Source organism: Morus notabilis, unplaced genomic scaffold, assembly GCF_000414095.1.
Source record: "Morus notabilis unplaced genomic scaffold, ASM41409v2 Scaffold112, whole genome shotgun sequence".
Taxonomy (NCBI): domain Eukaryota; kingdom Viridiplantae; phylum Streptophyta; class Magnoliopsida; order Rosales; family Moraceae; genus Morus; species Morus notabilis.
Window position 1 is genome coordinate 233,096 of NW_010367100.1, and position 15,621 is coordinate 248,716.

At 36.3% G+C, this 15,621-nt stretch overlaps 1 protein-coding gene across 1 annotated transcript; it reads right to left on the minus strand.

Moving 5' to 3' along the window:
- Window positions 1-733: 733 nt before the first annotated feature.
- LOC21399835 (transcriptional activator DEMETER) lies at window positions 734-12,831 on the minus strand. Its single transcript, XM_024174634.1, has 20 exons — window positions 12,702-12,831; window positions 11,477-12,259; window positions 8,778-10,616; window positions 8,307-8,666; window positions 7,653-7,743; window positions 6,140-7,571; window positions 5,923-6,002; window positions 5,697-5,781; window positions 5,485-5,576; window positions 5,345-5,413; window positions 5,189-5,225; window positions 4,997-5,079; window positions 3,867-4,304; window positions 3,518-3,554; window positions 3,373-3,430; window positions 2,829-2,968; window positions 2,663-2,728; window positions 2,282-2,396; window positions 2,150-2,188; window positions 734-1,192 (listed from the first exon to the last, which is right to left on the minus strand). The coding sequence occupies exons 2-20, from the start codon at window positions 12,093-12,095 to the stop codon at window positions 1,077-1,079; spliced, it is 5,796 nt and encodes a 1,931-aa protein (XP_024030402.1). The 5' UTR covers window positions 12,096-12,259; window positions 12,702-12,831; the 3' UTR covers window positions 734-1,076.
- Window positions 12,832-15,621: the final 2,790 nt, after the last annotated feature.

The window sequence follows — 15,621 nt, forward strand, 5'->3', positions numbered from 1 at the left end:
CTGTGTTTTGATAAAGCTCGTGGAAGGACGCTGTGTAGGATGTAATATTTCGTTAAAGGTAAGCGTAAGTGCTCATATGCTCATATGTGAAGGTAATAGATTTTTGATGTACACTTTTGTGCGTGAGTTTGTTTATTTGTTTGTTTGTTTGTTTATTTGTTTGTTTGTTTGTTTTTTACGGTATGAAATTGACTATAGGTTACTGGTATTTGCTAGCAGACTACGAGAGTGAGCATTTCCATTCCAAAACTGGGGACATCTTGCGCATTAACTTTTAGTTATGAACCAGTGTTTTAGGATAGGGTCATGCCTAGTTCGATTTAAGTTTTGAAACTCATAAACATGGTTTCACTTCGGGTTCAAATTGAATTAATAAATATCAAGAAAGGCATTAACACGTATTCACTGAAAACAGATTAAATATGATTCTTCTATGGTGAACTTAAAGGATTAAAAGAAGTGCTCTTTCAGTTGGTCGTTGGCGTTTCACATTGTTGCAGAGGTAAGAATTTGACTTTTACAGCTTTATTTTAAATGAATCTCAGCTAGTGCTAGACCCGTATTACACCATCCAGAAGTGAGTTTCAGACATGGTTTCCACAACCACATAACGAGTTAATTGGTCTATATTTAAGCCTCTGTAACTGCTCTGATATTGCGAAAAAATGCTCTCTTTATCACATAGGCCGTGCTTTATATGCTTGTTATCCAATCCATACACGTGCTTTATCAATTATAATGAATCAAATTACTCGATTATTTCCTTTTCTGGGGTTGTGAAAATTGGCTAAACAATGAAGACTGCTCTGGTTCGAGCAGACCGGAAATAGTAAAAATGGTTATCTAGTCTTGTACAAACTACTTTCCTCTTATTATGGATCTCACGTCTTGAAATTGCTTTGTGCTCCCTGGCCGAGATGTGGCGAATGCATTTTATGTTAGAGGAAGAATGGTTGAATGTACAACAATAAGTTAGTCATTGATCTTCTGTATCATCCCGTCAGTAATCTTATGTGTTTTGTTCTACAGACCCTGCTTTGTGCCTCGTTCTGATAGCCGTTGGTCCCATCTACTCTTTACCTTTTGTCATCATTTTTTACCTTGGCCAACTTACTTGCGGGGAAGTGCAATCTGGCCATCAGAGGCCGGGGTGCTCTTGTCGTCAAGTCAAATCCCCTCACGCAAACAAACCCTGCAAATAATTGTGTAAACAGTTGAGCATGTAAATTGATAGATGATTTTACGTCATGAAAACCTGTCTGTTTGATTGAGTTGCAATTTAAACTTGCCTTTTTATTTTTTTGGCTCCACATAGTGATTTGTCTTGTAAGTACTTCTATAGGTTTTCAACATATTGTTGCCATCTACTTCTGGATTTTTCTAGGGATAGCAAAGCTAAATTTTATGTTGTGGGCTTATCGTAGATGGTTAGCAAGAAATGACTAAGCAAGCTTAGTGATGTTTTATGCTATAGTCCGATTCATCATTTATATTAGCAGCTAGGATTTGTTTAAACAGTCGCGAGAAAAATTCCTACAATTATCCTAAAAAGCACTTAAAACTGTTCTATAACTAGAATGCTTTAACTAATATTTTCAATGCGGTAATTGAAGATTATAAGTTATAACATTGCATTTAGAAAAATTCGTTGAATCCTAGTGGATGACTGTTCTTTCTTAGCCAACCTAAACTTTCACTAAAGAAAAAACTACAACGGGTATAGAATGATAAAAATTAAAACAACACACAAAAGAAAAAAACATGCAGGGGTAAGTTGGAAACTAGAACAAACAGGATTTTGGAAGCCAGTGAACGGGGACATGAAATCCATTAGTTGAATGAAATGACCGTACAGTTAATTCTCACGTTCAAACAAATAAAACTACTGTGGTAATTTTGCACTATTTGTTTCTTTAGGCAGACTCAATCCTGAGTAAATTTAAGTTAGTTAAATTAGTTTATAGGATTGAATCGCCAGACATGGATGAGATGCCTATGCCAAGCAATATACAATGGGAAAATTTATGATATTTCTATGTCCTCTATGCCTGACTGCTATTAGATCCCTCAGCCACAGCGCGCGCACGCACACAACTAGAAAGGGGGCAAAATTGACATTAGTAGGAAAACTGAAGGTGGTGTACCATACCTTTCCAGAAGCAGTATTGAATTCCTTCCGTTGATAGGCCTAGTAAATAGAGATACTTTATCTGTTAGTAAATCTTATCATTTCCATTGGCATGATCATGCAGTAAATTTTTGAACACTAGTCTTACAGTACCTCTAAAAATAGTTGTTACTGAGGTTCCAAAGTATACTGTCCGTCTTGGCAAATTCCATATCCATTCTCTAGGAACATCAATTGGATTGAGACTAGAATCATGATCTGCGAACATCTGCAGGGTGATAGAACTTTCACTGGTTTTAGACATGCACAAAACAATAAATGCTCTACTGTCGGATGAGGGTAAACCAACCATATCTGTATTTCTACATTAATGCTTACTGTCAATCATAACTATATGCAGCTTAAGCAACCAATGTGAATTGAATGCAAAATGAAAGAGCTTGAGCAGAACTGTAAACTAAGCCCATATCAGAATTATAATATTCACGATTGGCTAGGAAGTAAAAGTAAGCAGAACATACGAGGAAGACTTACCTCATTAACTTGAAAGTATGTGCCGTTAAGTGGAAAGCTCCCTCTCATTGCTGTTCTACAAGGTATCTGGTGCAAGTCAATACAAATTTTAGTAAGCAACTGATACTTATCTACTTTTGCTGCTTTTAATTGTTATCTGTACATAATCAGTAGTGATATTTCTCACCAAAATTGTCCCTCTGACTGTTTGTGAATTAGCTTCTCTCATGCTATTACATGAGAAGCATGTCTCATCGTTACACAGTTGGCCTGGTTCTTGGGAGCCACAACTTTGTTCGGACGGTTGAATTGAATTTGCAGTTTCTCCTAAAATGTGTGTTAAAAGATAGCGTAACTAATTAACAAAATGGCAAATTTGTCTTTAATTTTTGTAGCTAATGAACAAACCCTTGGCAAGTCCCTTTTCCCGTATCTTTATTTCTACCTGTTGGCATATTGGTTCATGGATTCAGAATCATGATTCAGAATCATTTTCGATTTATGTGTATTTTTTGTGAGAGAAAACACTGTAGCGAGTTACGAATCATGATCTGAACCATGGCACGAATCCACCAACCAAACGCACACAATTGCATTTATGATTTCAACCATGTTTCTCATATTTCCCTTAATGCTATGGGTGATATTAGTCACATTTTTCCATTTTCTTTAATCATGTACAAAGATTTTAATTAGCATACAATTTCAGGAGTATTTTAATTTCTGTTTACCTGGCGTCCATATAGCAAGAAGATATGGGCTTGGATCATCAGGTTGTCTTCTATCAAGCTGTAAATTTCAAAATAATGCTCAAATGAGAATGGTAAGCTGATATAGTTAGTTCAGATCAAAATTTAGGGATGCAAATTAACCCACCCGTTCTAATAGAGGATGTGAATCTGGAAGTTCGTACCTGCATGGGATCAGAATGTTATGGTGTTAACTATATAGTATTTTCAAAAAGTACTTTATGTGACTAAAACTTAATTGCCTTGTTTCCAGGAAATAAAATTAAGAAGACTTAGTTGCTTTGTTTGTCATAGGGCTCTAACCATCTGGTTAAACACTATGATCCAGTAGTAGTGATTGTAACTAATAACAGAATAGAGATTATTGCTCAAGTAAAACTTTCTGCACTGTCTCAAAACTGATTTCAGTTTAGCAGAATTCTATAACCTAGATGTAAGTTACAAAAAGTATGAATTTGCTGTAGGAAGATACTTACACTTGGTGTTCTGTCCGAAGTCTACTGACATTCTTCAGTTTGGGTATAGGGATAGAGGCAACGTCTGTAGTCAACGCAACTAAAGCCTTGGACATATCACCTTCTTGGAGCTCCATGTTCTTTTGCATGTAGGTTTGCAAGTTTTCTGTGAACTCTTCCATGTTGAGTTTTATAGTAGGGATCTCATCGGGATCCTCGTAAAATGCGTCCTCTATGTCACTTTGTGAAATCTCTGTGCATTCTAATTCTGGTGTCGCAGGCTCTTCAATGATTGGTTCACAATTTCCAGTTTTGGAGCCAACTTCTTTATTCAAGTCGTTCTCTGGTGGGGGTAATGTCATAGGATGGATAACAACAGCGGGGGGGTCCTCTGTTGGTATAGGAACGGTTGAAGTCACAATACCTCTCTCTTCTGGCCCTGGCAGGGCTAATCTTGCGCTGCATTCAGCATGGTTGTCAGACTTATCATCGACAAATGTCTCATGCACTTACTGGGTTGTTTTGAGGAGAATGGATCTTTCTTTCCTAAAACTTACATACATAGTGAACTAGGCTGTGTGAATTCATGCTTTGGAATTCATCTTCTAGTGGTTAAAATGTGAACCGAGATTTTCCATATTGTTGGAATATAAAACTATTTTTTGCCCACCTAATATCCAAACCAAAAATCAAAATACTCCTGATTCATTTATCAATGTGACAAAGTTTTCTTATATAAAACAATGGTTTGGAGTTCAAACATTCTTTTGGGGCCTATTCATTATAACTAAATTTTACTACTGCATCATGAGATCTTTGGCCATTTTCTCTCTCGTCTCTTTTTTTGTAATTTCTATGAGATACTGAAGATACTGTAATTAAATAGATCGCACAAGTGTAGTTTTTTCCTTGATTCTTTATTTTGTTGCCGTTATATATAATGAATTGCGAATAATGTTTTGAATATACTTGATGCCTCCATTTTTTTTTTCTGGAATTATCCACTAGTCTAACCATTTTAAAAGTTTTCTAGTTTCAAATTAACTGGGTTTGATATTGCGCCTGAATTTTAGGGTTTTTATTACTTTGTTTTTTAAGGTGCAAAGTGGAGGCAGTATATACAGTAAGTGCAGAGGCGTTAGCATGTACACCTTGCAAAAGCACTTGCGAAGTGTCTGCACTCTCCTCTCATTGGACATGCATTACAATTTGGTTTACTCTTTGTGCAGAACACCTGCATGTGTATGTATATGAAAGAGTGAGAACTTTTTTTTGAGTACTAATTCTAAATTAATATTTGTAGTCAAGTGGAATAGCAAATGTAGAAATGACGGATAACTAACCTTTCCAAATGTAATCATCTGGTAGTGTAGCTCATATCTGTAGATAGTCAACAACGACTTTAATGGAAGGTAAAAGAGTTCATTCAAACTAAATTTCGGACTTGTAAAAGTATGCTTTTATTTTAACATGAATATTTGAGGGACTTATGGAGTTACAGCGTTCGTTGATCAAGTTTGCATAATCTTGGCCATAGATACTTTTGAATTGACTCCAGCATGGGGTATCTGTAAAAGACTATAGTCAAAATTCTTTCAATCATAAGCTTTAAGTTTTATTGGTAGCATGCGGTGCTTACAGTTCCAAAAGGTGTAATTGAAGCGACTCGGGAAGTGGTTGGAGGGGGACCCAACCCAGTCGTACTGCTATTCTTCCAACGTTTGTATCAACCTTCAGGAAAACAGAAATGCAAAATGATGGCTTAGTGGTGGCGGTGGTTGGGGTAAGTTGGTTCTAAACTTATCTCCGTCTAGCTTTTACATAATAAATAAACAATCAAATAGACCTTACCGGGAAAGCAAGATGGTGGAGTGTTAAAAGCCGCACACACTCCACGCTTTTCAACCCCAGTCCTCGTACGCTTAGTAAGAAATTCCTGCAGTGGAATCGTTGTTGAGAGAATATAAAGGCAAGTGATATAATTATTGTAAGTGTTTACTATAAATAACCCCGTCTCTGGTATTTTTGTTTGACCTGTAGTATCGCTGAGGAAACTAAAATATTTTGAGTAACTTACTTTGCTTGATCTGGAGGAACATCTCTTAACCATTCGAGGTCAATGCTTCCATGTTCTCTGACCAGCCGGTTTAGAAATTCCTGCAAGATTGTGCAACCATTTTCATATTCAAGGAGCCTTAACGTATTCCTTATTGTTCCTATCATAGTGCTAGGGCAGTCTTCTTTATATTTTACACATATCTAATTGTGCTTATGTGGAATAAGAAAGGACAAACCTGGATTCGTTCTGCTAGCATGTTGTTCATCCCTCGTTCTTTGATGGCATCAGAGATTTCTTTAACATTGGCCTTTCTAAGTGCTTCATAGTCAAGTGAATCCATCGAGTGATTTCCCCTTTCCCTTTTTCTACCATCGCTCTCCACCTGCTTCCTCAAATTGTCCCAGTTAACTTCATTCTTTTTACGACTCTCGGAATTTCCTTTTTTGGCTTTTGAACTTTTTGTGTTTGCAGCGGCAGAAGCATGATGAGAAGAAGTTTGCTCCTTTAGATTTGTCTCAGCCAATCTATTTTCTGTGTGTATTTTTGTGTTTGTTGCAGAAATACTTTCTACAGCTTCAAATGTTTTTTCTGTGAGCTTATTGAATTTTGGGACATTCTCCGTTGTTGCATTCTTCATTTTGGTGTGTGCTCCATCAAGTCTTACAGGTTCTGTTGATGAAGCGCCTTCCAAGTGGAACATATTGTTCCTCTCATGCTGATAACTGCTGCAATTATATTGATGATTTTGTCCAATATCGGGTGCAGGTTGAGGAATGCGTTGTTGATTTGTTAAGTGCATACTTAACGATGGATAAGGGTCAGCTGTGCGTGCTTCTCGAGACCTACACTCTCCATTCAGTTCCTTGGGGGAATTACCAAAACTTCCAGCTGGTTCACCGGTTCTTGAGCTCTTAGAAACTGCCTCTGGCCCTTTAGCAGATCTGGAAGTAGTTGAATGCCAAGAGGACGTGCTTTCTTCACTAAAGGTTTCAAAGCAACATAATTCAGGTACTCTAGAGTCGTTTATAATGTGCAACTTATTACTTGTGGAAGGGCCAGCTGATTGCATGTATAGATAGTCAGGACTGTCTGAATAAGTGGATGAAGGGAAATCAAGATGTTTCATTGCATCATATCTCAACTTTAGCTGGTCATATTCTACCAACCTATGCTTGGACTTCTCATTCAATTCTGTACATCCATTCACAAGACTGCAAACTTCGTGAACCGAGGTCATCTTTTCCATTTGTAGACAATGAGTCGAGGATGAAAGTTGAACGCTACTGGGTTTGCATGAAGTACAGGGATCTTCTGTTTCTGAGTTGGAGCCTGAGCAGGATCTTATTCCACTAGCAACTTGAGTGATTGTGGAATCAAAAGAATCTTGGGACAAGATGAATTCTTCGTCCAAAGTTTGACTTTGTGCCTCTGTCAAGGTCCTTTCGGTCCCTCTTATATCACTTCCCCACTGGTTCTCAGAATGACGGGATGCAATGTTTGGGTTATTAATTGGTTCACCAAATACTTCGCGCCATTTGAAGGTGTCATCTGGATTCAATATCGAGATTGGTGCTTGTCTATCTATTATGTTCGTTTTGGCCTTGTCTTTTGTGCTAAAGGTCCTTGACTTGAGAGGAAATCGAGCTGCTAGAGACATGAAGGCAGAGCTGCAGAAAGTAGAGAAAAGTAAATGCATGTTAATCTTATGGGCCACTTGTTACAAAACCATTCAAAACTACTACGGTTACCTTGAAAGATGGTCTGAGACATTCTGAGTAAGGAAAACCCCTATCACCGAGTCAACAACAGATCCTTTCCACGGTGAGAAACGTCTATCTCCTGCAAAGAGTAATATTGCATTAGTTGCTGAAATCAGTATTTCTTTTTAAATTACTGTACATTAGGCGACTTGAAGAAGCTTTTTGATGAATTACTCTCTTGTTCTTGGTACCATAACTATTAGTCACCCGTAGAACTGTGGTTATGCACCCTAAGATTCGTGTGTGATCTTTTGACAAACTTTTGGTCTTTCTTTTTCTTTATTTTTTATTTGAGAGATTCTAAGTAAATATATGTTCAGTACAAATCTGAATACCATTTTATTTGTTGCATAGTGTAGGATTTTAAACAAAATGCAAATGACCATCGTGCTCATTTTTGGGTGCTATCTACTCTGCTCTGTTAGCACATTTGTATGCAGTTTAAACTCTATTTCATACATTTATTTGTCAATTTTGTATTTACATGGGTAGTTGAATTTTTAGACAAGATTTAATATTAATTTCAAAATAATCATTTGGTTGTCTAAACTGTGGATAGTCATGTTGGCTATAAAGCACATAAAGCATCATTAATTCTGTAAGAGTAAAAATATGTAGGGCTGTAAGTATAAGATAATGCACCTTGAACAAGGTGCATGCGTGCAATGAAAGAATCAACACGCCCACGAAACACTTTCCTTTCCTCTTCCCATTTTTTCTCCTTTTCCTTATCTGTTCCTTCTACGTCTTCACTTCCTTCCTTTCCCATCAAAAGATTCCACACCCTGTTTGTTTCTGGATCAAGATCCACTTTGGGACGTGGTTTACGCTTCTTAAGAAATTCCAATCCACCATAAGGAACAACTGCTCCATCTCCTTTATATAGGACAAGTGCATTTTGGTCTTGTTGTTGCAGTCCATTGCTACCTTCGTTGAGGTCGAGCCTCTTAAGTCTATATATGATCTCGTCGATTAGTGTTGGAATTTGCTTTTTCGTTGGACCTACATCAAATATTCAAATATTGATATGTCGTGATGACATGTAAACAGAACACATAATTACCAAGTAAACCTCAAAACTCACTATTTAAATTTTCCCAATGAGAAAAGTACCTCTTCTTTTTGGCGAGGGCTCCTGCAGTTTATCCACTCTTGACGAAGCTGATTTTAATAGAGGGGCTCCCACAGTCTGCCTCTTTTCTGACATGCTGTACCATGTTTGGAAAGTCTGGCCATTTCCTGGTCCAGTAGATACTTCTGGGCGAGATGGTATGTGTACGAGATATTTACACTTCTCAATTGTGGTTTGGGTGGAAATGCCGTTAAATGGATTCAGCCCCCAGGTAGAACCCATCCTTTCTGAATGTGAATGTATCTTGGATGAAATTTGCTGCTTTGGTGAATTTTGCCCTGAAGCCATAGGATGAACATACATGTCACTGGTAAATTTATTTACCTGATCGTTTATTCTATCTGCAACTCTGCTACCTTGAAGATGGGAATTCAAAATTGTGCAATTGAGTCTTGATTTCTGTCCAATTGGATTCGCATCATCTGGTCTTTTAGTTTCAGTGTTTCCTAAACCCCCATCAGCTGCTTTGGTGCTAGAAGGCATGTTCTGGATGTCTCTGTAGCCACCCCCAATTTTATTTTTCTTATGGGTTTGCAAAAATCCTGTGCGCAGTATATGCCCATTTCTGTGATATTCATCTACTTGATATGGCTCGTCATACAATGATGAACCAGCATGATTTGAGGTCGATAGGTTCGCCTGTTCAGTGGTTTGACAATGTTCTCTTTTTGATCCTCTTGCTTCATAGAATTTGGATGGAGTCATTGGTGCTTGCTGAGGCATGATCTGCATTATCAGTCTAATCCTCTCAAGGTTGATAATTTGTTTAGCCCTTTCAAGGTTCGCATAATCAGCTTTTCCTAGAAGGCCATTTTGACCTGTTCCTTCTCTAAGTGTTTGTTGCTGCATGAGAATGTATTTATCTGCCGTTCTGTTTTGCCATTGATCAGCATTGGCACTTATTACAGGTCTCCCGGTTACATAAAAATTTCTCAATTGCTGGTCCTGTGTAGAAGCTAATGGGGCAAGAGCTGCTTGCCTATCAGGTGGCGTTCTCGTGAAGTGTGTATCGCTACTCATCTGTCCTGGAATCTGGTTTTCTACCATCAAGCTCTTAGGTAAGCCACTCTGTGCAGATCGCATCGTTCCACATGCTTGATTCATTCCATTACCCAGTCCCGTGGGTTGATAGTTCCCAGCCATACTTGTAGTGCTTTTATTCATGTTCTGCACCTCCTGCCGAGCGACCACATTGTCGTGGGTTTCATCGCCAGTCTTTTCCATATCAAAAATTAAGACTCTCTTGCAAGTTTTTTGGGCTGTTCCAGTACCAGGGTCTCTTGTCTCCCCTGTAACATCGACCTCTTGACCTGTTACATTCTTTGGTTTATTCTTGCGTACATATTTCCTCTTTGCTGGAAGGTTCTCCCCAGACACTGTATTTTTTGGCTGTATAGGCTTTCGAGTCCTTTTAGGTTTGCCTTCTACAATTACCTTGGGCCTGTGTTTCTTGCGTTTGGGAGGTTTCTGCTGTGGTGTCTTATTCAGATCAATGCCTAGGTCAACTTTCTTGTCAGAGTCTGTCTTCTCCTTCTGTGTAGAAATGGCGGTGGATGATGAGTCCACAATATTTTGCAAGAGTTCATCACCGTGTTGAATTGCCTCTCCCGTGTACTGAACTAAATTCCCCATCTTGTCCTTTTCCTGACTTGTGCTTTCAACTACTGTAGATGTGACCAATGTAGATCGTTGTTTTTCCAGGTTTGCGGCCTGTTCTGGTGTGAAAACAAGCGAGTTGGCAACATTAGCGTGAGCATGAGAATTTATACTTAGAGAGGAGTTCAAATCATAGCTTGGCCTGGAAGCTCTGGGGAAAGCATCTGCAGAGAGAGAGTTTTGTTCATGAATTTGGTATGGACAGTGTAAATGCAAATTCATAAGGTAAACAGATTGTTTGATCTGAATTTTATAGAAGCAGCATTGTACTGTTCTTTGGCGGTGCTACAATTTCTCATCTCCTATAGGAATACGATATAATATTAAAATATAAACAAGCCCACCATAAGATTAGAAATCTCACTTTATAGTTTATAGTATGAAGTTTCAACTTGTTATGAAGAAATTTCAGAAAAATCAAGAATACGGAATGCTCATTGCTAAGTCACTATGGAAATTCTCTTCTTATTCCATCATCGATACACTAAGAACAGACAAGTGCTTTATGCGAGTGTTTGGATGCTAAAGGAAGGCTATTTCTGATTGTGCTGTTCAAGTTTTACGAGGGAAGCAATAATCATCTCATAGGACTGCTTAAGACCATTTGGTCTAGTAGCATGGTGTGTTTCGGGTGAGGTGGGGCTTTGAGGAGGGAGGTCACAGGTTCAATCTCACGTCGTATTTTTATTTTTATTTTTCAAAAACACATCTCATAGGACTTAAACCAGAAAAGATTATTACAACAAATAGAAGAGAATTATCATAATTTTCACTCGAGAGCACAAAAACCTCTTATGTTAAGGGGGTTTCAAGGATAATTGGTCAACCTGCAAGTGCTCCATGACATTGGTTTGATTGTTTCAGATGACAATTTGTTTCAATCTCTTTACATTTTGTCAATCAAATATGAGACCTTTAATTGCTAAATCCAGATTCCCGATGGAGCTAACAGAAGTAATCAACAACAACAACAATAATAAAAAGTTTAAACACTTTCACTGGAGTCTCTTGGGTAAGCTCTTACCATTATCTGACAGGTCTGAAGCCGGACCCCGATTTCCTTCTCTGTGCAACAAACTAATCCAACTTCTCTCAACTTGACAATGTGCATTGGTCATATCAGGTCTTAAGCTCGAACCTGAACTGAGACCACCTGATGAGCTGCAATCTCCTCGGAAGTTGCTCATTTCGGGTCGCTGAATCGGCATAAGAGGCATCTCTGCTGCCGCTTGTACATCTCCGGTCAGCGTTCTGTTTGCGGAGGCAGCCAAATCTGGATTATCCCCTTGCTGCAACAGCTGCAGAAATGAGATATTGTTCCAATCTACACCCTCATCAAGCAAAGACTGTTGTTGATAAGAACCAGCAATGGCATTAGCATTCGGATTCCCATCGCACCCGAACCGCGCAGGAATTCGACCCGTTTGTGGATTTGTATTGAAAATTTCAGCAAAGCAATTGTTATTTGATGCCGGTTCTAACCAATTGGCCATACCCCCCGGTACTAGATTCCCATTTGGGCTTTCTAAGACTGAATTGGATCTCACCAAAATGGGTGGCTTCTTTGGTGTTGCCGGCATCCAAGAGCTCTCCAAAGGAATCTCCTCAGGCTGTGGAATCGAAAACTTGCCTCGAAAATCCATTCTTGAATTCTGTTGAGAAAATATCCCAATTTTTCTCTTGTTTTCCTAGTTCTCGCTTCTCAGGGTCATCCTAATTCTCCTCAAGCAGCTGAATTTTGCTTGCGAAATGCCAAAAGCCGAGTGTTTTCTGTTATCCTCCTCTCTTTTAACCTCATTGCCTGAACCTGTGAGACGTTAAAGAAAAACCCATTTCTCATCAGAAGAGGAAAACTGCAATAGAAATAGAAATAGGAGGAAAAAGAAAAAGAAAAACCCATACGCGATTGTTACTGAAAACTAATTTTTTTTTTTTTTTAACCAGATTTTTCTCAACAGCTTAACACCAGCTAATACACTTTTCACTCCTGTGGCAAAACGTGGAACGCATGTATGGCAATGGAAACATATTTATGGCTTTAAAGTATTAATTTTTGTTTTTTCTTCAAGTGGGTTGAGGAACAGGAAATCCCCTGAATCTGATTCAGATTGAGGGGTATGAATTACAAGGATATAGATGGAAAACAAAATTAACACATCGAAATCTCAAAAGAATCTTCATTTTTGGTCAATACACATGATTTGAGTCGAAAATAATGAAATGCAATTTCAGGGTTCAGCTCAGCTCACCGATCTGGCACTATCGGAGCTGGGTCTCTCATAGAATTGGTCAATGCCGGAAAATTCTTGGTCAGTCGTTGCGGTGAAACAGACAAAGAGGAGAGAGAGAGATAGATAGAGAGAGAGAGAGAGAGAGAGAGAGACCAGGGAGTGAATTAAAAAAAAAATAGGAAAAAGAAAAAAAATGAAATGAACTTAAATAGTAAATATAGCCTATGCTTTTATTAAATAGATATATTAAAATAATGTACAGAATCAGACTCAGCACCTCATATATTTAATAAACACACTCGTTCCTTTCTAGTTTTGAATGAACGACTTTAATTAACTTGGAATCTCCTTTTTGTTGTCTTGCCAAACTTTACTGCATTTTGCATGAGAGTGCGTAAATGTACGTCTTGCGGCATCAGTGCGAAGTTCGTTATTGTTATTATCGTTATCTCATATGTGTAGCTCTTATTTATTTATTTTTATTTATATAAAAAAATATTAAGAACAGTCGAGTCGCAATAATTTTAATTTTAGATTTTGCGGGCCTCTACGTGGGACCCCGCGTGAATACTATAAAGTTAATTAATTATAATAGTGAGAGCACTACTTTTGTGGTCTTATTATTATTATTATTATTTTATTTTCTCAATTTTGCCCTCGTAATAGACCATATTGTGTTTCATGAATTGTTCAACAGAAAATGAAATTTGTTTTGTGCTTTGGGGTCTTGTTGGCTTATATTTAAGGTAAACTTGAATTTATTTGAAGGAAAAAGAGCTAATTAGTATTTTTTTTTTAAATTTATAGTAAATAGCATATTTACAATAAATAATTCATATACAAAGTAAATTTATAAAGTAAACTTATCGTAAATATGGTTCACACATGATCCATTTATCATCAATATGCTATTTATCATAAATATTTAAAATATACTATATATCATAAATATTTTAAAATGTGTTATTTACCATAAATATTTTACAACAATGACTTATCTGCTATAATTTCCGTTTATTTATTTGAATATGTGATTTCTTTTCTGATCTCTGTAGACTGTCGTTTTTTTTTTTTTGGGTCTGTTTTGATAAAATCAGTTTAAATGGTAGGTCTCAAAAAACAAATGGTTTTCTTTTTATTAGTATCCATAACTACAGTTTTTTTTTGTTTTTGTTTTTTTTAACCCTACAATTACCAACATAAATCTAAAACTTACATATACGTCTTTAGATTATGCATATCGTTTACAATGCATTACTTTTGTTTCTAAAATATAAGTGTTTTACCTTCTTCGCTTTTATTCAAATGCGTGGTCTTTTGTTTTGGGTAATGAGTATATGATATGAAATTTATTATGTTGCCTTGCAAAAGAAAATATTTGTTATATGTATTTCTCTTTTTAGCAGCTATGACAGAATGTATGACCGTTTTCTCAAGTGTGAAATGCCATCTACTTTTAAAAAAAAAAATAATAATAATAATAATAATAAGAAAACAACCAAAAAAAGGGCATTTACTTTATTAAAAATTTACGTTTTCTTTCCGCAAAGGAAAAACGCCATTCACTATTATTATAAATCTACAGCCGTGAAGGATTTTGTATTTAAAATTGTAATATTGTGTGGATCGATATACCTGGGTGGCATTGCAGCTAAGCTTATTAAATTTGGAGTAATAATAGGAATACTGTGTTTTTTTTTCATCAAACTGACGTAATAAAATAATGGTCAAATTTTTTTATTTTTATTTTTTTAATTTTTTTATAGGGATATGGTCATAGTTTTTTTTTTCCATAGGTTTTTATGTGGTCATGCGTGTGCTCAACATTATGCGTAATAAAAAAAAGGAGATATCAGCCAGTAAATGAAAGTTTTAGTAAACAAAAAGGGGACATTAATAAGTAAATTTACGTTATGCAATCAATAAGTAAATTAACTTGATACGTGTAATATTTACTTTTACCATTTTAGCTGGGATATTGTTTATTTTCTTTTTTAATGAAGTAAAGGATTATATTTTGGGGCTACTTCTGGCATGGCGTGAGAATTTGAGCAAAAGGGTACCCCATAACTTTTAATAAAGGGGAAAAAAAGAAAAAGAAAAAGAAAAAGAATAAATGCAATGAGTAAAAAGAAAAAACTTGACGTTTATAAATTATTGGCCGGTACCCTCAAAAAGAAATTATTGGTCGGTTCAACTTCAACATAGAAGTATACATTTTTTAGCATAAAAAATAAAAGGAAAAAGAGAAAAAAGAAGTGTATATCTTCTTAAATTTCTTTATGAGAAAATAAATGAGGGTGTTATCTGAGAGGAAAAATAAAACAAAAAAGGAAATATAATAACTACAATAATGAATGAGTAATCCAATGTCCGAGAGATAAAGGATTTGTTCTTTTAGAATAAAGATAAAAAAAAATTTAAATTTAAGTTGCAACTTTATTTAAGTTCATATTCGTTTATAAAATTTGCTCTTTGACGTTTGGTTGGAGGATTCAAACCATTTTTTATTTACGTGAATTTTTTGTGAGAGAAAATACTGTAGCGAACCATGAATCATGATTCGAATCAGGGAATGAATCCCTCTACCAAACATTGAGTTTTAACTTGAATTTGATGTTAAAATATGAGTTCAAGTTTTCATTTTAACTCAAGTTCTTAAACTCAAACTCAAGTTAATGAACAATATTTTTTCTATTATTAAAAATATCATAACTTTTTCGTTTTAATTCCGACTGAGATGATTTTTTTTTCTATACGTTCAAAAGAAAAGACGAATAAAACCTCACTCACATACCCTATTAAAACTTTTCATCACCATTCAGTTTTTATTAAAATACTATCTAAATATAAATTTAAGTTTTGACTCACTCAAACACAAACTCAAATAGATTCTCAATTCAAATCATAAATCAAATGTGCACATCTAAACACAAAC